The following is a 25,915-nucleotide window of genomic DNA, read 5'->3' on the forward strand; positions in this document are numbered from 1 at the left end:
ACAATAAAGTTTGAAATCTTATTCATGAGTGGTTTTGGTTGCTTGTGCCTGACAGAATTTAACCTGATTAAGATTCTTAGCTAATGAGGGACAGAAATTTTGAAGTTACACATTTGACACTGATACTTCGTAGGTGTCCTATGGCAATTGTAATATGTAAAAAAGTCCTGAAATACAGAGTAAACTCTTAAACTGAAAATAATATCTAAGAACAACCATAGAACTATAACAGCCTCTGTTTCTATGACTTGTCCTTTGATATAGATTAAGGGCCTGTGGATCAGAGGTGGTATTCAGCAGGTTCTGACCAGTTCTGGAGAACCACTAGCGGAAATTTTGGATAGTTCGGAGAACCGGTAAATACCACCTCTGACTGGCCCCACCCACATCTATTCTTCCCTGATCTCAGCTGATCAGGAGGAAATGGAGATCTTACAGTATCCTTCCCCTGCCACGCCCACCAAGCCATGCCAGGCCCACAGAACCGGTAGTAAAAAAAAACACCACTGCTGGAGACTGTGCTGTGGAATCTTCTCCCCACTTCTTGAGGCAAGGATGGCTTCATTGCTTCTAAGCTTTTGGGGGAACTAGATATGCTGGCAAGTTTGGGGACTCCAGCAGATGGGTGAAATGGTCAGGTGGCTCCATTACTATTAGCAACCCTTCGCCTATTAATTTTATTAACTTGTTTTTATAGTTTTTTTAACATTTTAATATTGGTAATAATGATTTTAGATACTTTTTAGTTTTGTTGTATGCCTAGAATTATTTGCGACATGGGCAGCTCTATACATGAGATAAATAAAAATTATAAACACTTGGCTATCAAATATATGTGCTTGTTTGACTGATGAAATGGGTTTTTAATCAGTGGGTTTTTAAAAAAAATTAAGATACCAAAGTCTGGGGAGTCAGAAATGCTGAGCTGCTACTTTGTCTTTTTCTGAGAATACCATTCATGTATCCTCATATTATGAATGGGACAGAAGCTCTGCTCTCAACTTTAGCATTAGTCTGAAAAGCTTTTTTAATTCCCTCACTTTGGCTAAACTGCTTCAACATGTTTGGCTGTTGCACAGAATAGGTTTTTCAACAGGATCCTCGAAACCACACCTACACGAGATCCTGCTGAAAGGATCTCATTTCAGAGCCACTTTTAAGCCAATTATCTATTAACATCGTGATGTCCTTGACATGGGTTGTGCTTTATGCAGGCGGTCAGATGCCTACAGGCTCTGAACTTTCCTGATTGTGGCGTCCATTCACGAGGCGGTTTGGGTGGAAGGAAGGGGCCTTGGTGACGCTGCAGGAAGATCCTTTCATCTTTCTTTCTGGTGCAAAGCTACCTCGCCCTCCTGAGGCACAGCTTGGGAAGCATGCAAGCATGTACCACAACAAAGCTAGTAAATTGGCAGCCAAACTACTACTCTGCATTAGCATTGCAATCTCCTGGCTAATGTAATAATGCCATACAATACTAATACCAATAATAGTAGTAGTAGTAGTAGTAGTAGTAGTAGTAGTAGTAGTAGTAGTAAAAAATAATGAAATATTTAATTTGCAAATTGAAGTTGAGCGATTGTGGAGAAAGAAATCAATGATTGAACCAATAATAATAGGAGCCCTGGGAGCAATACCAAAAAGGGCTGCCTAGATACATGGAAATTTTGAACTGGTTAGACCTGAATATTCTGACTTTGCAAAAACTCAACTTACTTGGAACTGCCTACCTACTCACATGTTACCTTAACAGCTCTTAGGTCTTTGGTTAGGACTTGAACTGTTAAGTTTTTACCAGTCCCAGACTGTGAATCGAATTGAAGATTAAATCAATCATCATCATCATCTATTCTGCAGTTAATAAATACTCTATTAAGGACCTACATATTAAAATGAATGCTATGAAAATCTGAAGAAAAAATAAGTTTTAATAAGAGCTAATAACAATGTCAAAAATGCTAAGAGCAAAAGGCACTGAATTGTACAGTTCTTTATGTGCTCTATTGTACATGCTAATTAAAATAAGCATTAACAGGTTTTCTACATGGAAAATAAATTTCTGATATGCTGAAGAACCATATTTTAAGGACCGCATCATCTCTATTCTCTTCTTTACATTCTGCAAAGCAGCTGTCAAATCCATAATATATGGAACACTTTACACTAATTTATAATATTTACAAAGTTAAAAGGTGCACTAAAGGCAAAAAAAAGGAAAAGAATAAAAGTTTCTTCTCAGCTTTTAAGTACATTTATTTTTTGGACGATAGCCCGATTTCCTGTACAATCAAAAATACATTATGTAACATATACATCTATAGTCTTAAAACCAGGCTTCTATGCATATATATTATATGCATATATTATATTTTGACATGAATGTACCACAAAAGATGAAGGAAGGTGGCAGCAGCAGTTCACTTAGTAGCTTTTCCCGAAGAAGTTGCATGTTTTTACAAGTACTAAGCTTAGATTCCCTTGTGTTAGTTAATTTTTCTCAAGCAGCTAAAGAAAAGATGTAACGGTTGTTCAAATATTGACAAAAGCTTTTCTCTTCAAAGAGTCTTTATTGGATTCTTGTTCAAATTCAGTATATATTGCATGAAGGAGCCCCTTCCAGACTGGTCTAATTCCCACTTGGATGATCATGATGCATTTCTGGTGTGTATGTAAGTAGAACAATCATGACCCAAAGATGAAGCAGGACCTGACAAAAGAAAAATAGGAATAATGAATGGCACTTTAAATCAAAATAAACCAAACAATCCGATGGGTGCACATTGGTTGCTAGGAATACGACTGATCTAGAAAGCTAACCTTGAAAGAGTTAGAGAATTAAGAGGGTCAACCACTGGCTACTACTTGAATGGAGAACTATCTGAGAAACCCATGGCTAAAGTGCAGATTAGATTGGGAAGCCCAATAAATATTATTTTAAAAAGGCAGCAGCAAACAAAATTTCCATTTCATGTCAAGAAAACTACATAGAAGTGTCCATGTATCACTAATTGTATTGGATTTGAGAGTAACTTTGGCTTTTTAATACAAGAACTTGGGATTTGTTGTTGTTAGTTGCAAAGTTGTATCCAACCCATCGCTGGGATTAGTGGTATTCAAAAGAGTCAGATGGTAGAAGTGGCATCATGATGTAAGCTCTACCCTTTTTGTGTGTTGACAGATATCTGAAAACAGGCTCTGTTAAGTATAAAGCAAAAAAAAGCTTTACATTTAGCAAGGACCTAAATATCACTATCCAAAATGCTGTCTGCTGCCTTCATTGTCACGCCCGATTTCCTGCTGGGCTGTCCTATAGAAAAGCACTCATATGGAGAGACAGATGACCCACCCATCCTGTGTGCTGAAACCACTTCCGAATAGAAGTCATCGACTTCTGAACTGTTGAGTTCCAAATATTCAATGATACAAACAAACCTGTCTGAAACTCCAACCTAGAATGTTCCAGAAGGCAGAAGAAAGCAGAAAAGAGTGAATTTACAGTGTGCCGCATATGTACACTTGGCAGCGTTATCATGCATTGAGAGGTCCCTGGACACTGCTCTCTCCTGTCTGCTCACTGATTTTGTGGGGTTTAGTTCACAGTGTTCTTCCTTTATGTAGTGGGTAAGGTAAACATTGGATATTTTTCATAATTGAACGAACAGTCTCGTGGAATGGAATCTGTTTGTAAGGAGAGGGCTGCCTGTATTGCTCTTTCACAAGCAAGACTGAATATCTACAGTAACCATGACTGCCATCAGTTACACTTTGAAACTAATGAGCTATGGTGTCTATAGAGATTCTCAGTCATCCAGGTCATGGATGTCCCAAAGGTACTTTTTCAAAAGGCAACTGGACTTTGTTTTTTGTTGATGATATTTCGCTTATCCGAGAAGATTCTTCACAACTGAAGAAACATCTTGGATGAGAAGCAAAACGTCTTTTTGAAAAAGCACCTTTGGGATAATGAGCTACAGAATTTTAAAGACTTTATTGCTTGAAATGATAGTGACAAAAACAAGAGACAAAAATACAAAATGTTCTTTAAAAGGCAAACTTGCATTAGTTCTGTTAGTGGTACTAGTGCGATTAAGCACTAGCAATGAACCCCAGGTCGAGGTTATAACAGAGCAACCCTGTAAAGTATACGCAGCGTGCGATATATAAAGCAACCACACTGAATAATGGATAGTAAAGTAACAAAAATAAACTTTACTTTCTGAAGAATATAGCAAAATCCATAAACACAGCCAAAAAGTCATACACAGAGAAAAACAGTCCAATAACTTACACACAGTAAGTAGTAGCAACAGTAATAACAGTTAGACAGCAGTTATCATACATCAATCAAGAGAGAGAGAGAGAGAACATCAGCTGCAATTTATATGCTGTAATCTACTAATTAGTAGATCTCCTCTCTTAAAGATATATAACATGCCTTGTGCAATATATTGTCTACCCAACTTGTTGGTTACACCCTAACATTCTCCCCTTTGGGTAGATCAATATATCCACTCACAATGTAAGATGATAACCTTCACATGATGAGGTGCTAAACTAGTCGCCATTTTTATTGCTGCCTGATTATCTTCATACACAGTAAAGGGTTCATTCATACTTAATCCTATATCTATAAGCAACTGCTTATAATATATCAGCTCAGTACATGTCAACGACAAACATGAAAACTCAGCTTCCATTGTGGATAAGCTTATGTGTTTCTGTCGTATCGACTTCCATCCAATCAGTACACCACCTAGCATAAAGGCTATGCCGGAAGTTGACTTCCTATTATCTATAGCAGCTGCAAAATTCGCATCAGCATAAACAGTCAAAACTAAATCCCTATTCGGTTCTAAATATAATGCATAGTGGATAGTTTTCTTCAAATAACGCAGCACACGCTTTGCTGCTTGCCAATGCCTCTCTGAAGGACTATCATTGAATCTAGCCAGTTGGTTCACACTAAATGATATATCTGGTCTAGACCAATTACTTAGGTACATTAGGCTACCTATCAAAGATTGATAGATTCCCTTATCAAAACCAGTACCCTCAGTAACCTCAGGTTTAAACCCCAATGCCATTGGTGTCTTTGCAGTCTTACATAGCTCCATGCTATATTTCTTAAGCAAATGATTAATTTTACCAGCCTGTGACAGCTTAAAACCTTTACTGGTTCTAACCACATCTAAGCCCAGATAATGCTTAATTTCACCCAAATTCCGGATTTTAAATTTACTCTCTAATTGTGAAACAATGTCAATAGCTTCCTGCTCAGACCTAGTAATAATAGCTATATCGTCCGTGAACAAAAGCAACAACGAGATCAAACCATTTTTCACCCGTCTAAATAAACAAGGATCAGCCAAACCTGGAATAAATCCCATAGCTTTTAGTTCATTTACTATGCATCTGTTCCACTCAAAACCGGACTGTTTTAAACCATAAAGGCTCTTTTTAAGTCTCCAACAACCAGTCTGGCCATTAGAATCCACACCTGGTGGCATCTTCATATAAATGGTATGCTGCAATGGAGCATGCAGATACGCTGTTTCAACATCAATATGGGTAACATTACACTGATACTTAGCAGCCCACACCAATGCTGCCCTCAACGTAGAGGCTTTCAAGCTCGGAGCAAAAACCTCATCGTAATCCCTCTCAGTTTGGGAAAACCCTTGAGCAACTAAACGAGCCTTATAAATAGCATTGCCAGCAGCATCGTTTTTAATTTTAAACACCCATCTACAGCCAATTGCACTCTCCCCTGAAGGGAGCTTAGCTTCTTCATAAACTTTCAATTCCTGTAAGGATTTCAACTCCTTCTCCATAGCTGCCTTCCACAATTTCTTTTCCTTTTCAGGATACAGCCTTAACTCTGCAAAACTAGAAGGTTCTATGCTAACTTGCAATACTGCACTGGCTTGGTATCTGTCGGGTGGATGCCTGTCCCTAGTAGACCTCCTAGGCAATACAGGACTTGCAGGATCATCCTGTTCCACCTCACGAGTAGATTCTACATCTACATCTTCCTCCCTTTTCAGAGTAATAGATGGACCATCCTGATTCTCTAACTGCTCATTTGGTGTATCATGATTAACCAAACGATCAACATCTATATCATCACAAACCTTGTGAAACTCTTGTTCTAGCTTCTCCCAACCAACATGTTCTGAAAATTTAGCACTAGCACTGTGCATAATTCTCCGAGTTCCAGGTTCCCAGAACCTAAACGATCTATGATTGGAATTGTACCCAACAAAAACCATCTTCCTAGCTCTGCTTTGATCCTTCCGTCTAGTCTGTGAGGGAATATGCACCCAAGCAGGGACACCAAATGTGTGTAAATAACTCAATAGCCTGGGCTGTATTATATCTTAGGCAGGAGTCTTAGCCACTAGGCCACAGGCTCTCTCCTTATCAGTTGAGCCAGGGAAATAGGTATGTATTTGTGTTACAATCCCTGGTATGCCTAATCTAATACAGCCCAGGTTCAAATCCCAGTAAGGGTATGGCTAGCTGATGAGAGCTAATTAGCTCGAAATAGATCTATACTAGTCTCCCTTTATTTATTTATCAGTAGAAATACAACACAAATATAAAAAGGCAACATTAAAAATAAAAATATGGTTTTCTGCCTGCATGGTCTTCTGTGATGAGCCGAAGGACAGAAAGAGGGAGTAGTGACCTTCCTCCCATATTTAGGCATACCAGGGGTTGTAACACAAATACATACCTATTTCCCTGGCTCAACTGATAAGGAGAGAGCCTGTGGCTTAGTGGCTAAGACTCCTGCCTAAGATATAATACAGCCCAGGTTCAAATCCCAGTAAGGGTATGGCTAGCTGATGAGAGCTAATTAGCTCGAAATAGATCTATACTAGTCTCCCTTTATTTATTTATCAGTACAAATACAACACACACACACACACACACACACACACATATATGAATCGAATATTTAGAATATTTTGTTTAAAATGAAGGAATAACAATTGCAGTTGAACATATGATGTACAATGATAACAACGTATCTATGTATATTTGATGGATAATCTGTGACTTTATATACAACTGAAAGTGGTGATGCACAAGTAGAAAATGTTGGAGAATTTTTTCATATTGCAAGAACAATAGAATGTGATACTAGAAAGACATATTATTGCTAAATAGACTAATAATGATGCAATGGGATGTTGGTATATACATGAATCTAATCTCTAGAATATTTGTTTTAAATGAAGGAATAACAATTGTAAACTGAACATATGATCTATAATGATAATAACGTACCTATATATACTTGATGGACAATCTGTGATTTTATATATAGTTGAAAGCGGTGATGCACAAATGCTTGTAACCAAACGACATGCTATATGTATATGTAATTGATGATGGTTTTATGTTTCATGTTTTGTTTGTCTTTGTTGGTCTAAAAATAAAAAACTTTTATACAAAAAAACAAGAGAGGATGGCATGCCCAAAGTCACCCAGCTGGCTTTCATGTTACTTAGCTTTATAGTGAAGGGTTACGATTAACTATACTTCACCTGTTTTGTATATTTCATTCATTGCATATCAGATCAAGATGAAATAGTATATAATGAAAATGGCATATTTTGCATTATGAGTACATTAAGCAGACTCACCATGTAAATGATTACAAATACCCTTGCAATAGGATATCGACGCAGAAAGATTCCAAGTCGAATGCTGTAACCAATTACAATAAAAATATTAGAAAATACCCTAGCATATATGGGCACCAGAGATTTTCATAAAGACATGATTACATTGCAAGTTTTATTGATAATTCATTTTCCAAACATCCCAATCATTCAGATTTTTCACAGGATCCAGATATTGGTTCAACATTTTAATCAAGATACCCACTGCAATATCAAGATTTCTTTCAAAGATCTTCTCTATGGAGCTAATTGCTTCTTCCAAGCAATTTTTCTATTCTCTGCCTTCTCCTCACCTGAACTGGTCTATAGTACTTGCAGCTTTGCGAACCTTGCCATACATTCCCGCTGCATTCACATCGAGATCACCAAAAAGGACAGGAACATTTCGCATGCGAGTGCCTAGAGGAATAATAATAATTTAAAAAGCAATTAGCAGCAGTAAAAACGATTCATAAACTACAGTAAATATTCATTACATAAGGTGTGATGATATTATGAGAAAGCAAAGTAGAAGCAGACCAAATTAGATGTGTGATTTTATAATGTTTTGCATTTTATCATGACCGCTTTGACAGAATGGAAATTTCAAACATATTTAAAAGGACGTTGCATGCATCTTGTGAGGATTTTGCATTCATTTCAATTTTATTTTAATGAAATACTCCACAGGTCAGGCAATCTACTTCCGTAAACATCCTCACTGCAGAACGCAGGTTGCAAAGCTATTATCAGAATTACAGTGGCCTGTTAAGAATCAATGTCATAGCAAAAATCTTTTGGGAAAACTCTCTCAGTACTATAAAATGAAGCCATTTGAGGTAAACTGTAATTTTTCATTGTAACCTGGAGCCCATTGCTGTCTCTATTTCACAGGTTTTCAGATGTGAAATTCACTGCTTTTTTTGTTTCATTTTATTTGTTAATGAAGTTTTTATGCCGCCCACCTCTCCTAAAAGGTGATTGTGTCCGGCTTTTCTTATGTAACAAAATGGCTCATGTACATGCACGGCAGGAAGATACTAGATGGGGAAAAAAGTCAGAAAATTTTGGGAAGGCAGAAGGGAAAAAGGAAGGGAAACCACACAAAGACTGAGAATATCAGAGGCTGTTGAAAGAAAGAAAAAAGAGGAAACTATGAATAAAGGAATGGAACAGAGGATGGTCGATTGGAAGGACTGATTGGTGTCATGGCAGGAACATCAACATGAATGTGTTAAGCCAGTGTCTCTCAACCTTGACAAGTTTAAGATGGTTGGACTTCAACTCCAGAATTCCCCAGCACAGCTGGTTGGGGTTATTCTGGAAGTTGAAGTTCACCATCTTAAACTTTGCCAAGGTTGAAAAACACTGCGTTAAGCTTTCCAATCTATCGGGATATACATTCTCTCACGATAAACAGTTCATTCCTCATTTTACCTTCGCTGTTGTCAACTCCTGCCATATTAATGGAGGAGCCATTGGTGGAAGCTCCCTGGACAGTCTTCAGCTGCTGCTCCAGTCGTTCCAGCTGATAGACTAAAGCATTTTTTTCTGTGCTGAGATTCTCCAGCATGGTTTGTTTCTGAATTAGTGTCTCTGTCAATTGATGCAGACGGTTTTCTAACTCTGTTTGGCTACTGCTGCTCAATGTTTTGTTCGTTAGCTGCAGAGGGAATAAAGTAACATTGGAAGAGGAAACGAGTAAGCATCTTCATTGGGATGAGTGTGGACTGAAATAAATGCCTTCACTTGCATTTTGCTCTATGTTTTGCTTTAGACTGAAGCACACAGCCCGGCGTTCTTTCCAGAGGTGGCATTCGGGCGAACCTGTAGCGGCGGTTGTGGGAGGCTCCGCCCACCTGCCCCGATCTAATGTGTGAGCACTGTGCATGTGCAAAAGGCAGTGCACATACGCAGATGTGAAGAGTGCGAGTAATGCACACTCGTGTGTGCAAATTTGCGAAGCGGTAGGGAAGGTAAATGAATCCCACCGCTGGTTCTTTCCCTTGGAAAAGCTGGGAGGATCAGGACTTGCTACCAAAGAGACATAAATTGCTATTAGGAAGCAGAATTTGACAGGTCTCATTCCTTCACCCTCCCATTTTTGGAAAAAACATGGCACAGAAAAGTGGCACTGGACTGCATAAGGATGAGCAGATTCCACACAGCAGGCTCCACCCAGCATTTCCACCACCAACCTAAATATGAGAGGTCAGGCTTAGCAGAAGAAAGAGAAGTGAACACATTCATGTTTGTGTTAAAACTTTGTCAATCTGGAAGCATAAATCCAAATGTTAGATATATACTCCATTAGCTTTGCCTCCAAAGAATGATCTCCCTGAGGTGGCATAACTTTGAAATAAAGTGATTGCCATTTAACTGTCTTTGTACCCTTTATTTTAAGTTTTTTTCTTTTTAATTTTTTTTTATTCAGAAATGATAAATTATCATAATTTGAAAGAAATCAAATAGTTGAGCCAATTTCACTTCAAGGTTAGCTGGTGCGATGTTACAGGGGCATGGTTAAAAATTGTGGGTTTTTTCAGAAATGTATGTTGACTGTAAAATTGTTAAGGTAATCCATTACCTGATTTCTTAGTTTCTGAATCTCCTCCTCTCTATCTGTTATTCGGCTTTGCAGAGAATTCTTTGTCCTGTACAATTCTTCCTCAGTATAGCGTAATTCCTGGAAAATAAGCAGGTTCAGCAGCCATTAATATATTAAACGATAAAAGCGAAACTTGATGGTACTAGTGTGACCTATTTGGGTTTACAACTAGACACTTACTTTCTTTTCTGCAATTGAAAAGGAATTGCCGAAGCAGTGAAACACTATATTAAGACCATAATGAATATTTAGAATTTCCTAGATACAGGCAACTAATTGCAAAAAGCGGTATTGCTAGCGGGGACCAGTTTCAACATTTATTTGGAATGTAAAAAGCTGACAGTTTATAGATATTCCTTGGTTTGTTTCTATAGGTAGTCCTCGACTTACGACCACAATGGAACCCACTATTTCTGACGCTAAGCAAGGCAGTTCTTGAGTGAATTTCGCTCCATTTTGTGATCTTTCTTGCAACAGTTGTTAAGTGAATCACCGCAGTTGTTAAGTTAGTAGCACGATTGTTAAGTGAGTCTGACTTCCCCGTTGACTTTGCTTGGAAGGAGGTCACAAAAGATGATCACATGACCAGGGACACTGCAACCATCATGAGTTCAGTTGCCAAGCGTCTGGATTCTGATCATGTGACCAATGGGGATGCTGCAATGGTCCTGTGAAAAACGGTCAGAAGTCCCCTTTTTTCAGTGTTGTTGTAACTCTGAATGGTCACTCAATGAACTCTTGTAAATTGAGGGCTAACTGTATTTCTTTCAGTTGTTATATCACAGGGGTGTCCAAACTTGAGAACTTTAAGACTTGTGGACTTCAACTCCCAGAATTCCCCAGCCAGCTGGGGAATTCTGGGTTGAAGTCCACAAGTCTTAAAGTTCCCAAGTTTGGACACCCCTGTTATATGATCTCTGTGACAATCAGGAAACCTTCAGAATTATATAGGTAGTCCTCAACTTACAATTGGTTGATTAACGATCTTTTGAATTTATGACACATTTCCCTAGGGCTACTTAAAACCTGGATTTGGAGTTCTGATGGTGTCCCCCCCCCCGCCCCCCGCAGTCATGTGGTTGCCTTTTGGAGGCTCAACAACCGGCCTGCATTTATTACTACTGGTATTTGCAGCGTCCTGGTCACATAATTGCGACTTACGTTTTTTGCTGGACATCAGCATTTATTTCTGCCTTCTGGGATTCATTTAACAACTATGCTGATTCCTTTAGCAACCGCCACAGAAAGGTCATTCAATGGGGAGTGTAATGTGGTGACCTACTTAAGAACCAGCACAACACACAGCCATAATTGGTGAATTCCAGGGATGAGACTGTATATTATAGTGGCTTTGACTTAGCAAAGGGATAAGAGAAGTTTGGATGTTGAACTGCAACTTCTTTCGTCCCAGCCAGAGTGACTAATGGTGATGGATGCTGTGAGTTCCCCAAATGTAAAACCACATTCTCCACTGACTTAAAAGACAGCACTTCTGTTTAGACAGGCCAGGAAGCATTTTTCTTTCGTCTCATTTGCTTTTCCAGAATAGAATGGCGGACACAAAGTAATTACTTATGTAAAATGAACAAAAACCCAGTGTACCTGAGTGAGCAGAACCCCTATTTACTTACTGCAAAGCCATTTCTACATAACCACGGAAGGGGGGGGGGGGGAAAGCTACTCTTTTAGTATATCAATCTTTCAAAAATTAGAAATACAACCTGAATAATTGCAAAAAACGTAAGATTTAAGGAAGAGTGATGGCAGATCTACAGTAAACAAAGGACAATCCCATATGGCATTAATGCTGAGGACTCAGCAAAAGTATTGCAACCGTGATAATTTTTATAGATTAGGTGCTACAGCTCGGCTTCTTTCTACGAGCCTTAAAATAAGCAAGAGGTTTTCTCAGAGACAGAATATTGTTTTTGTCTCAAACCTCTCTCGATCTTAATTTTAGCACTGTTTCAGCATGAATATATTTGTTCTTGTATCATTTATCCAACGTGTTACTTAGCTCCGCTAGATGAATAAAACAGGAATACTTGAGGGAATTAGATCTAGTGCTTATATGGCAACACAAACAAAACAGATGAGATTCAGTTCAGTTCGAAGTATTTTTATCCCAGAACAAAAAAATGGGTTAAACATGAAGAGCTATAATAAAACACCGCCATATGGCTTCAAGATATAGAATTAATATTATCTTTTGAAAGCAAGCATGGATCTTTTGCTTTTTCATTAGTTCAATTCACCTCTGTCCAATTAATATGGAGTTTCTTGTGAAACAGGTAATCCTCCAACATAAATAATCAGGAAAAGCAAATTAAACACCTTGCCTTTGATGGCTTCATCTATGGCAGCTGTTTACAATAAGAATAAAACCACTGAGTACAAGAAAAGAGACCTATTTTCAATCAAATAGAATTTACAGGCATTTGTGTGGAAATCCAGTTGTGACAATTTCTAGACATCAGTTTTGTCAGATAATTTTTCATTAGCTGCACCCAAGTGAAAAAATTGTGATTTAGTTTACCCAAATAAGCAGCTATGTGTATCAGGAGTTCCATAACACAATCCTTAATAAAACAATGATAACTCATTTCTAATCTGCACATTATCCTGAGCTGATTGATATAAGGATGCTTAGGGGCAACTTTTAACTAGGCATTTGCAAAAATAAAAAATAAAAAATTGGTGAACAAGAGAAATACTTGAATATGAATTGCTTTTAAATCCAGTCAGCTATTGAGTTAGATACAAGTTTGTTTCAAAAAGATATAGATAAAATTATGTTCAGAATCAGGCAATACTGCTAAACACAAAATATCAAAAAAAGCCACATAAACAATGTTGCTTGTTTACAAGTAAGTTTCTAACTATATAGATATTTTCATTTATTTAGCATACGGTACGGTGCCTCCCCACAGCCTGTTTTGGATCCCAGGAGGCTGTAGGGAGGCCTGCTAGGCCCAAAATGTGGGGCACAGGATTCACACGCATGCATGGGGGTATGGGGGGAGCGTGGAGGGACGTCATACATGATGCGCATGGGGGAAGGGCGCATTGCATTATGGATGTGGACACACGAGCATGCGCTATTGCGCACACAATTTTGGCACACAAGGAGAAAAAGATTAGCCATCACTGACCTATAGCTATGCTTTTTCAAACTTGTTGACTTTAACATGTCTGGACTTCAACTCACAGAATTAGGAGTTGAATGAATTCTGGCTGGAGAATGACGAGAGTTAAAATCTGCACATCATACATTTTTCATGTCTGAAAAAACACTAGTTGAGGCTTTAAAAAAGGCAAACCATTTCTATACTGGTGTAAAACAAAACCTGCACTGATGAATCTAAGTCACCAACACTGAAGATGACTTGACAGAACTTTTTACCTTTATTGTTGACTTTCTAAATTGTATTGATGCTAAGAAAATTTGTCACTTAAAACAGAATCCTTTATCTGTCTCCCCCTTAAGCTAAGAGGCTATTTATGCTTTCCTTTTAAAACAAACAAATAAATAAAGCCCTGCTTTAGGAATAATCCCTTTTGGTCTAAAACATATATTTGTCCTTTGTGTAGCACACTGCACTAAAAAAATACAACTGGGAGTCAAAGGATGCACAGAAGCACTGATTAAGGAAGGGTACATATGATCTATCATCCAGTATTTGGTCAATAAGAATACTAACAATGTTGATACCCATCATTACACACATATGGCCTTTCTTTTAATTATGTAGTTCCAATATATATCTTCCCCGTATATGAGCCCCCAAATATATCAATACATACAGAGAACTCCTGAAATACCACTCAGCAACCCATTTCAACTCTTCCCAATATTTACCTGTTTCTGCCTCTCTAGTTCAGCCTCTACTTCTTGTTTGGCTGTCTTGTGCGTTGCAATTTGATCGTGCAAATCTTGAATTTGCTCTCTTGTGGACTCAGCTTCACTTATCTGCTGCGCTTCCGTATCCTGCAGTTCAAGTCTCAATTGTTGCACTTGGCCCCGCAGCTTCTGTACTTCTTCCTTTTGTGTGTCCCGTTCATGCCTCAGTTCCTCTAACTCCATAATGCTTGCCGTTTGACTATCCAGACCTTCAATACCGGAGCCTTCTTTCAAACTGTTTATCAACTTTTCCTTAGACTGAGATGCAAAGGCAAAATTGAGGGTAAGTGAAATTGCATTACAATCCTTAGTTTGTTAACTGTAACCAAAAGGCAGAATGTAAATACAGCAATGGAACCCTATTTGTGCTCAGCATCAATTCTTTGCTTTGGAACACAGTTTCCATATCTAATATTAGTAATCACCTAAATGTCAAGGTGAGGAATTTATGGACTTCTAACAGTAATTGGAATTTTAATCTCTCATCACTCACTATTTCTGCTTGTGGAGGACAAAATTGATGGGAATTGGAGTTGAACCCCCATTTGAGTTGGACCCATGATCCCTATCTCAAATCAAATATATGGCAAATGTGAGCAAAAGTACATTGCCTGAAAACATTATTTAATAAAAGTTATGTTAAGAACTTGTCAAATTGAATACAAAATTGTATCAAATTCAAAACTTCCTTAACAAGGGTTTTTCAGTGATGAGTGGTTTCTATTAATATTCTTTAGTCCTTTCAAAACAAACTAAAACACAACACCTAACTAACAACTGTTTTATATTTTATTATTTTATTAACAAATTGCATCTCTTCTTCACTTGAGGCTTCAGGACAGCCTGTCCCATTTGTTGGTTTAACAATGCCAGGAAGACATTGTTGAACTAGATTACTGTGGTGAGTTACCTGGAGTATGCGGGTAGCTTTCTGCTTGTAGTCCACCAATTCTTGCTTAGCAGACTCCAAGTTAGTTTTGGCTACTTTAATTTGCTGTTGAAATTCCTCTGATTTCCGCTTCTCTTCCACATATTTCCTCTCAGATGCAGTTATGGCTTCAGCCAAGTTCTGACGTTCAGCTTCCATTTTACTCAGGCGAGTTGCAAATTCATTCTGATTGAGGAAGTTTTGTTTGGTTTTAGTACAAAAGAAAGAAATAAATGCTTGTATTTGTTATTTTAATTTATTCTAGACAAACATAATAACGGTATAGGGTTTCCTGCCTAGGCAGGGGGTTGGACTAGAAGACCTCCAAGGTCCCTTCCAACTCTGCTATTGTATTGTATTGTATTGTATTGTATAATCAAGAGAACAGTTTGGACTAGTGGTTAAGACACCAGGCTAGAAATCAGAAGACTGTGAGTTCTAATCCAACTTTGGCTATGAAAGCCAGCTGGCTGACTTTTGGGCCACTCCTTTCTCTCAACCCAATCCACCTCACAAGGTTGTTATTGTGGGGAAAATAGGGGGGAGAAGGAATATTAGGTATCTTCATTGCCTAGTGTTATAAAAAAATAAAAATAAAGGCGGGATATAAAATGAACAACTGCCAATGTATTCATGCATTCAAAACTATTTTATGACAATCTACCAATTAATAACTGAATAAGATATTAAGATAAGGTAGTGCTGATCATAGAATTCTAAACCTAACATAGATGTTGTGGAGCAAGGTTGAGATGAAGAAGTTCAGCTCTCATAGTCCTAGTTGATGTCTCAGTTGCTTTTGATACCATTAATCATGGCTTCCTTATGGACCATCTGTGAGGACTGAAGGAAGTACATTTGGCAGTGATTCTTTTCCTTCTTTGGGCAAGGGGATAGATAGGAGATACCTAAGGCTTGACAGAAAGGTAGGCTTCCACTTGATATGACTAGCCAAGTGTCAAACTAGTAACAATGCCCTACATTTTAAATCTAATACTAGGTGTTACTGAAGCTTAGCAAATTTGCACAGGAGTGGGATACCTTTGAAGTAGATCGTGACTCAAGCAACGAATGTATTGAAAGATATCTGAGCTTTCATTCTAAATGTCAGCTTGTAAAAGCATTCCAGGCCTGCTTTCGAGTTGCCATAAGCAGGAGGAGGGAGAACTGACGGAGCTGCTCGGCTGCCTCAACCTAAACCACATTCCACACATGCCTTTCTCTAGATTGCATCCCTGGTTTTCGGAGCAAGCAGGAGGGGTGTGGTTTCTGCAGCCTGCAAACGTATTCCGTTGGAGAATGTGATTCAAGACACACTCCGGGCCAGATAGGGTCATAGGGGCCGGTAAATTACTTGAGGGCAGAGCTGACTCCTCTTGGGTAATTGCTGAAATGCTGCTCCTTTAAATGACTGGATTTCTTTTGAAACTTGACTGGAGGCTCATGAATTAATTAGGGGACATTAAATACGTATTTGGCTCTGGTTGGTGGACCTTGGGAGTCTGGTCAGAAACAATGTTGATCTAATAAATCTGAAGTGTCTCTGTCTCTATTATTGAGATATAGTTCTTCAATCAGTGAAAAAAAAAATTAAACAGCATTCTCCAGATCTGCTATCTAACCTGCATCTGCTTGTAGTTGTCTTGTTCCCGCCTAAGAGTGGATTCCGCTTCATGCAACCGCTCCTGAAAAGTCTGAAGGGCTTGATTGTGCAGACTGTTGCCTTCGCTATTATCCTTTATTATTCTGTATAAGCAGAGGACAAAGATTTAAGGAAACATCTTTTAAGATCCATATCCATCTTTGGTGGCCTCCTGCATATATTACTTCTTTGTATTCTGCAATGCTTGCTCCCCATCCCTTCACATCCTCTTGCCATTCCCAACATCCGTGTTGGCATTGGCTTACAGCTTTTCTTTTATATATTGTTTTTATCTTTGGGTTATAAGGATAAGGTTATAAGAGTGTCCAGAGTTTGGGTGAAGTTGGCTGGCCATTTAAAAAATCCTTGCAAACCTCTTTTCAATTATTTGTAAGGTTGTGACACAAAATAAGGGACTAGCCTTGCTCACCATCTCATCAGAATACAGATATCACCTGAATTTCTAAAATGCCTTCTTTCCCTTCTATTTTCATGGCATGATATGTCAACATAATTTTTCCTATTTAAAGTCAGTGGTGCAATAAACAAGAGTACAGAAAGAAATGAAAATACTTAAATCATGCCTGGGATTATATATTTTAACTGAGTAGTTTTGCTGCTTCGATATACTATATATTTATCTGAACTACACCCTTTTTTCAGAATGTAAGCAAAGTATCCCCAAAAAACCCTTAAGCAATAACTTCTACCAAATGAAAGAAAATAGACAATTCCTTCCCCTTTTGCTTTTCAAGAAGAAAAAGCATAGCATAAAGAGGTACTGTATTTTTCAGAGTATAAGATGCACCAAGATTTTGAAGAGGCAAATTAAAAAAAAAAGTTTTTGCACTCTGCAGACCTCTCAAAAACAGCCCATTTTTCACGAAAACAGCCCTGTTTTTTTTTTTAAAAAAAGGGCATGCATAGCCTTTAGGAAGCTTGTAGAGTGCTCCTGGAGGTGGGGGGGGGGATGAGCAAAAAACGGCCCATTTTTCACGAAAATGGGCCCATTTTTCGTCAAAAAAGGGGCATGCATAGCCTTTAGGAAAGCTTATAGACTCCTGGGGACTGGGGTGGGTGGGTGGGGCAAAACTGAGGAAAAACGGCCTAGTTTTTTTGCTCATTTCTGCCCTCCCCAGCCCCCAGGAGCACTCTGCAAGGCTCCTAAAGGCTATGCACGGCCATTTTGGTGAAGGGGCGGGGTTTTGGGAGGCAAAAAAAATGCTGTATTCATTGTATAAGACGACCCAGATTTTCAGCCTCTTTTTGAGGGAAAAAGATGCATCTTATATTCCGAAAAATATGGGATCCTCTAATGAATCCAGTTTTCCAGATGTTAACACATACCTTTGCTATTAACGTATTATTTAAAGTAAATGTTCCTTAATATGAAGAATTAAGATTAACACACACACACACATGGGCACCGAGCTTAAATTTTAAAAAAATACGAGATGTAAACATAATTTTAACAAACAAGAGGGATGAATAGCCAATACCCTTAAACCTAAACAGCCTAATCTCTCCAATAAATACAGTGACACGATGGACGCTGAATACCTGGATTTTTCATTCTGTAGTGTTTCCAGAGCTTTATTACGTGAACTCAGAAGTTGATCAGCCTCCTGTAATCTCACTTTGAGGACAGCCAATTGGGAATCCTTGGCAGCAGCAGCTTCAGTCAGATCATCAACTTGAGCTTGAAGTTCCCGAACATGTCTGTCACTGCTTGAATTGTCAGCATTCCATTTTTCAACTCTTGCCCGGGCATTGGTTAATTCTATAAAGTTGACGTTAGTAAATATCAGTACGTTTATAGTCCATATTATTATGTGTGCAACGTGATTCTGTCAGTGATCAGTGGTTTTTATGTTGACCCACTAAGCCAGGTTTTTTTAAAAAATATATTTTGTTATTTAGAATATATGTCCTGGTGCTTAAACCATAATGCTTAAACCAGAATGTCTAGATTTACATATCCAACCAATTCAGAAACAAACTTTAATTATCGCTTAGCATAATACATAAACTCAGTTGTGTTTCCAGTTATGTAACTATGGTAGGAAAACCAGCTTGGTGTGGGGTTAAAGGAATTCCAAGAATGGAAGAATGTGAGTTCTAATCCTGCCTTAGGCATGAAAATGCCTGGATGACTTTGGACCTATCACTCTCTCTTAACTCTAGGAAGAAGGCAAACCACTTTTTAAAAAAAGTTGCTATGGAAATTGCATGGAATGGGAAACAAGATTGACTTGAATGCACAAACTATACAATATAAAACAACTACAGCTGGGATATGAAATCATATTGGAAGCAATCATTACTCCTTTTATTCTTCCACAAACCTACATGAGTTCTTCCATTTTTCTCCTGAATTTGATCACTGGGTTTGCAATGACAGTAATCTTTGAAAATATCAATCAGCTTCAGATCCTGCTTATACAGACAATCCTGGTTGTATTAAGGCTTATGCCAATTGAAGCAATGGTCTATAGAAAAGCAAGCAATGGAAACAAAGGAAGAATTCATGTAGAAGAGAAGTAGATGAAACATGGTGCACTTTCTATCTCAAATCCTAATTAGAAGGAATATTACATTTAAGGCTAACATGGAATGCTCACTACTCATGATTTACGTGTATGAAACACTTGGCTCCCTCCTTTTGCATTTCTAGTTAAGGACAGAGAAAAAGGTTAATCTCCCTAAGAGGGGCAGAAGGGAGCAATAGCATAATCAGGGATGGGCAGCTGCTTTACCGGGTGCATACAAAACCAGTAAACCACTAGACAGGCAGAAGTAAATTAACCAAATGAGACATATACAGGAGAAAATGAAAAAAGCTCATCCAAAGGGTGTGTGTGTGGGGGGGGGGAGGGATACTTTTATAAATCTCTTATTTAACACATTTCTATATGTTCATCCCAATAAGAAAATATAGAATGTAATTTGGTCTACTTCAAAGCCATCATTAAGCATTTAACTTTGCTATAGAACACAAAACACCTTGTTTTGATGAATATCACTATTTTTTTTAAAAAAAAAAGATGGTTCCCATTTGGATTGAACAGATTAAAAAGACTTCTTCAACTAGCAGCCCACCAAAGGATCTTTTAAAAGGTGCAAACCTTCACTCTACCTGTTTGGGTTTCTTTGGCTCGCTGAATTAATGATGCCATTTCTTGATTTAAAGATTGCACTTCGTTACGCAGTAGTTGATTTTCAAGGCGAAGATTGGACAGTTCATGTGATTTACCGTCATTAAGAGTAAGGTTGGGATTAATTTCTGGGGTTTGCAATGAATCCTTTTTAATATCCACATCCGTCTCCAATCCAGAACTGGAACTATCAGACGTCTCTATACAAAGAGATTCATATTTAAGAAACCCGACACTCTGTTCAATTTCTATGACAAACTATATAGCTATTGAAAGTGTCATTGAGGTTAACGGGATTGCTATAATAAATAATTGTACATTAGCTTATAAACAGGGAGATTAAAAGATCATTATCAAAATAATTATAGCACTATTATAAACACGAAACACCCTTACTTCACATATACTATAAACAAATTAAACATCTGACATTTTAAAAATAGGAGATCAGACATTGTTAATTTATGACCCACAAAATTAAAGCTGTTCAAATGCTGAATAGGTCTCCCATCTTGCAAAATGCAGGCAAAAACTGCAGGTTACATATAAGTGCCTATAAATGCACTTGTGTGCAAAGTGGTAAGTCTAAAACAACACAACTGAATGAACTGTGTTCATTTCAGTATACTGAAAGCCAAGAACCCCTGCTGTTGGCTGGGTCTTACATTGCCTAATACAACCAACTTTGCAATAATATAGGTAATGAACAAAGTCCGTCTTACAAGTAGAAATGGAAAAAAAATGATACCTTCCAGATATTTTGGATTATAATTCTCACAATTCAGGGGCAATTTCCATGCTGGCTAAAGCTGATGGGGGTGGGTGGGGGTGAAATCCAAAACTCTTTCAAGAGTGCCCATCTGCCTATTGCTGTCACGTCATTTTTGTCAGTACACTAGTAAAAAGAAACTATGTAGTTTCACAGGTAATTAAAAGAGTTACTAAAATAAGCAATCCTGACTGTTTGCTTCATTAGTTCAGTTCCCACAGTATTATTTATTTCATTTAGCAAAGAGTGCCTTTGTGGGGATAAACAAAAGTTCAGCAAGGGTGAAAACCACTTAGAACAGGGGTGTCCAAACTTGGGAACTTTAAGACTTATGGACTTCAACTCCCAGAATTCCCCAGCCAGCCATGCTGGCTGGGGAATTCTGGGAGTTGAAGTCCACAAGTCTTAAAGTTCCCAAGTTTGGACACCCCTGACTTAGAAATATCATGCATTCTTATCATAAGGAAAGATGCCACCTACACGAAATAATGAAATGTAGTAAAATGGGAGCCAGGGAAGTCTTAAAAAGCTGTTATACGTTTTGTAGTATTATGGACCATATTAATAAACAGATACATTTGGATTGGTATTTTAAGTACCCATACCTCTGTTTGCAAGAGGCAAATAAGGCAAATGAAAACAAGTTTCAGAAGTGCTTCGTGCATTTTACAATTTGCAGCAATAATTTTAAAGAGAGAAAAAAAACAAGACAAAGCCTTTAGAATTAAGAATGCAACACTGACTTGTCCATACACACTAAGTATGGATTTGAATGATTAAATATTTAATTTATTTAAATATTTAAACTTGCATCCTCCTCCTCTCAAGGGGCAGGGACTTCTGGAAAATTATAGAAATAGTACATTCAGTGAACCTGCACCAAGGAAATAGAAAACTCTGATATTTCTACATTTGCTCCTCATGGACTAACCTCATTATTATTATATTTACTAAGATTACATCACCTTCTTTGATCCTTGAAAATCATTTACATGGAGGTCAGTCTCTACGCCTTTGTAACTTATGAATGCTGTTTATGAAACAAGCATTAGGAAATCAGACAACAATTTATAATTTACCAAAGAAGTTTTGTATGAATGAGTAGTAACCTATACCACTGTATAGTTTACAATCTGGTGTTTTTGTGTGCACTTCCCAGAATGGGGACTTGGAGAGCTTTTGTATTAACCCATCGGGAGGATAAGTAAACATGGCTTTTCAACAAACTATCCAGATGGATATAAGAGACATCCTAAACTGTGACCCATATGCTTATATAATCTAAGTTTAGCCAACACAATCAGAATGGCGCTGAATGATCATCAATATCAGACCAGGATCCTGTCACTATTAATACCCTTCAAAAGAATCCTTAAAAAATTCCTTAACATCTGTAGTTATGCTTAACTACCATTGCCTTGACTTTGAATGGAAGGGTCTTCCCCTGTTTTCATGCTGTGTGAACTTGCTGAGACAGAGCTAATACTTGAAGTCCGAGAATGATTTTGAACAGTGGCTGCTTTGCTCTTCTCCCTTTTCAGGTCCTTTTTCCCATTAGGTTCTTTTTCAGAACTATTCAGAAAGTCAAACAGGAGTTCATCGTTTGGTTCAGATTTTTTCCTTCTCACAAATTGGAAAGAGGGTCTGGACGCAGAAGCTGTTTCTACGGATGGAGAGCCTTCCACAGGAGCCCTGGGTACTACCTTAATATTGGCAGTTCCTGCTAAAATTGTTGCCTTCTGATGTTTAATGTTCTCTGCTGCTGATGAAATAAAGCTTGATGCAAATGACGCATGACCTTCCTGTTCTCTGGTCTTATATGGATTGGGATACACATTGACATCATCCACCTGGCTACCAACATAAGTTATACCGCTTGCATTTTCTTTCTTGCTTAAGGCAGTTGCAGCTCCTTGGTCCACTCTATTGAGAAGGTCCTCTGCCTTGCCAGCCAGGTCAGTAAACCAAGACATGATGGAAATCAAAGAATATATGGAATTTTATCATCCAACATTCAACCTGGGGGAGGGGGAGGGGGGGAGAGAGAATACAAAGAACAGAAAAGTTACATCACACAGTCACTTAAACGCCAAAAAACATTATCACAATATATCTTCTGTTCTTCGAAATGTAGTTATGCAATTAATATAGTTTGCCGTTCCCATTCTGCATTACATGTGTTCACACATTTTTACAGACAACCCAAAATGAGATAAGATCCGTTGGTACACCATTCCTGGAAACAAAAGTAGGATGTCAAAAGGAAGATGAAAAGCATAGGTTCAGGCTGGTAAGAAATGCACACTTTTCTTTATATTTTAGAAGAGGACTGTAGAATAGTCAGCTATCAGATGGAAAGGTTCAATTCACATCATATTTATTTTTTGATTATAAATGAGAACCCTTTATCTTGGATTTCTAAGAGATTGCGGCATCTCTTTAAAGCATAACTTGCTTTACACAGGAATCGGTGGTTTTAGTAGTACAAATGATTTGCTAGAGGTTGATTTGGGGTACTGTAGTAGGCAACTGGTTAGTATGAGGCAATTACTAGGAGACATGCAGAACACAATCCACTTGGAATTTTTCTCTGCAATTTCCCCAAGCTACACAAGAAACAAACGTGGATGTTCCTAATTTGTTAAATATAGGGAGAAGGCTGGATTCAGATGGTTCATTTCCAAACAGTTACATCAAGAAAATATGTAGAAATTAATACTGGTGACCTTTCTGTATCTGACAAATGCATATATCTTACTACTGGAATAAATGGCCAGAAATATGAATAGAATTCAGTCAAAAACATTAAAAAGTTCATTTGCTTTAGCTTCAAAAATAATGCAGGAAATTATGTAACATCCATTCATTTAATAAACTATTAAAACAATTGTGATTTTCCTTTCCGATTCTTATCTGCATTCTTACTTAATCTATAGGTAATCTACCCATGTTACATTATTATAGTTATTAATTCTTATCAGCAAGCCCAAAATGCATACTATTTCCTAAACATAAAATTAGTCAGGTGTAAAAGATTATGTCCACATCTGAAGACTCAACTAAAACTGATTTACTGTATTCATGACAATACACAAAAATAGTCTCACCTAATGGTTAGCACCTGCTAGGAGTTAGATAAGGACCAAAGGAATTTGGGGGGTTGGTTGGACTTATGGCTATGTAGAGATTCTAGGTTGATCCCTCTTTCAACTCCATCCCTCTACAAAATCAGAACACAATGATCTTTCTGCCAAAAACAAATAAGTTCCTTGGAGCTGCTACATTTTTCTGATTAATGTATTAGTCAAACTAAACTACTCCTTGTTATGTTATTCCTGGGAGCCAGAGGTACATCATCTCTGAAAGGTTTATTCCTAGTCAATGTCCAAGTTCAAAATATAGTATGTTTCCTTCTGTTCTACAGTCCCAGGTCATTTGGGACTCAATATGTAGTGAATGGGAGTGTAGTGATCTACCTTTTCTTATTATCCTCTTGGAAGAAATTATAAATATGTGCAGCACAGACATCTCAGATTACCTTCTGCCATCAAATAGATTATATTTTACAATTGATCACATACAGTAAATGCATATGTGAAAACAGTTGTATTTTGCATACAAAAGAAAAATGTTAGAGTACACTAGGCTCAATATTATTGTATGCTGATACAGTACTGATGATGTTACCTATTTGGGGTAATGAAACACCTGCAAAAGTAACAAGCAAACTCAGAGAGCAGCAAGGAATCCTCATTTCAACCCTGAGCTACAAATATTCTCCTTTAAAGGAAAAATATATATCCGAAACAGAATTTTTGGTAACCATTGAAATGGCATGGCCATATACCATGTTTCCCTGAAAATAAGATAGGGTCTTATTTTCTTTTGACCCTGAAATAAGCACTTGGCCTTATTGTTGAGGTGCAGGAGGCGGTGAGTGTGTTGCAATATTTTCAGCTTATTTTCCGGGGGAGGTGCAGTGCATGCACTCAAAAGCCCGATTGGGCTTATTTTCCAGGGAGGTCTTATTTTTCAGGGAAACAGGGTAATATTTACAAATACTGTATATTGTTCGATGCCACCCCTTAAGAAACTAGGCCAAATTGGTAAGAAAATGGAACAATAGCACAGCATTCCAGAGAGCTGAAACAAGGACACTTGTTCATGCATTTGGTATCTTTGCCATTAGTCTACTGTACTCAAATTTGCCTATTCTTTCGATTTACTCTTTAAAAAGAGCCAATCCATGCATTCAATCTTATTCTGGTTTTCTCCTTTCTACCTAACATCCTCATTTCGGGCCAGATGCCCTCCCGTGTCCTCTTAACTATCGTCAACTTTTCTCTTTCTTTCTCTTTTTCTCCATGAGAAGGAACACTATCCGTAAACACCCGGTTAAGGCTGCTCCTCTTTTATTCGGCTGGGTCTCTCTTGTCCTCCCCAGATTCACGGCAGCCTTTCAACAGGTAAAGATCTCCGCTACTTCTGACCGATGACGCTAGCAAAAACCTGCATCGCCTGAAGCTACCCTGCAATTCGTGGGGATTCCCTGCCACAACAAGAGCAGGAAGGGAGGGGGGGGGAAGGGAGCGAAAGAGACGACAAGCTCGAGTCCAAAGACGCTCTAAAGAACTCTCGGGGGGTCTTTATTCCTCTCCCCGCCCCTCCGATCTCCTTCATCTACTCAGACGACCACCATCCACATTACACACACAAACACACACACCCCTCTCCGGTCTTTTAGGCCTCTGCTTACCCCGGGTTTCTGTCGCCAGCGATTCTGCCACGAACCCTTCAATCAGGAGTCCAAAGCGGACCCGGAATACCGAGACAGGGTGAAAAGGAGGCAAAGGGGTTGCCTTCAGCCCGCAGAGGCATCCGGATCAACCTTCCGGGAGACGTGGCCACTGGCAGGCGAGCACAAGGACCCAACGGAACTTCTCTCCTACAAGGTTTGCAAGGCGCCGGCGCGGAAAAATACCTGCCGGGAAGTGACGTAATCACGCATGCCCGATTCCGAGCACTTTCTGCAGAGAGAGAGAGGGAGAGAGGGAGAGGCGGAGGAAGCGGGGTGGGAGGGAGAGGGGAGGAAGGAAAGAGAGAGACAGGAAAGGAGTAGTACGAATAGGAAGCTTTTTTATTTTTATTTTATTTACTTAGTTTGTCACTCATGTACAAGTTAACAGGAATAAGAATAAACATGAATAAGAACACAGTAAATGGGTACACATTTTTGAATGGA

At 38.4% G+C, this 25,915-nt stretch overlaps 1 protein-coding gene across 2 annotated transcripts; it reads right to left on the bottom strand.

Moving 5' to 3' along the window:
* Positions 1 to 1,949: 1,949 nt before the first annotated feature.
* Positions 1,950 to 25,649, bottom strand: GOLGA5 (golgin A5). 2 transcript variants are annotated; one of them, XM_081968914.1, is made up of 12 exons: positions 25,430 to 25,649; positions 22,085 to 22,692; positions 19,886 to 20,104; positions 18,310 to 18,529; positions 16,730 to 16,853; positions 15,090 to 15,293; positions 14,138 to 14,437; positions 10,258 to 10,356; positions 9,108 to 9,333; positions 7,985 to 8,090; positions 7,653 to 7,716; positions 1,950 to 2,707 (listed from the first exon to the last, which is right to left on the bottom strand). In XM_081968914.1, exons 2-12 carry the CDS (start codon positions 22,644 to 22,646, stop codon positions 2,627 to 2,629), a joined length of 2,205 nt encoding a protein of 734 aa, XP_081825040.1. In that variant the 5' UTR covers positions 22,647 to 22,692; positions 25,430 to 25,649; the 3' UTR covers positions 1,950 to 2,626. The 2 variants fall into 2 exon arrangements, with proteins under 2 accessions (XP_081825040.1, XP_081825041.1); XM_081968915.1 differs by lacking the exon at positions 25,430 to 25,649 and adding an exon at positions 23,781 to 23,894.
* Between the last annotated feature and the right edge of the window lie 266 nt (positions 25,650 to 25,915).

Source organism: Natrix helvetica, assembly GCF_964273705.1.
Source record: "Natrix helvetica genome assembly, chromosome: 1".
NCBI classification, from domain to species: Eukaryota; Metazoa; Chordata; class Lepidosauria; order Squamata; family Natricidae; genus Natrix; species Natrix helvetica.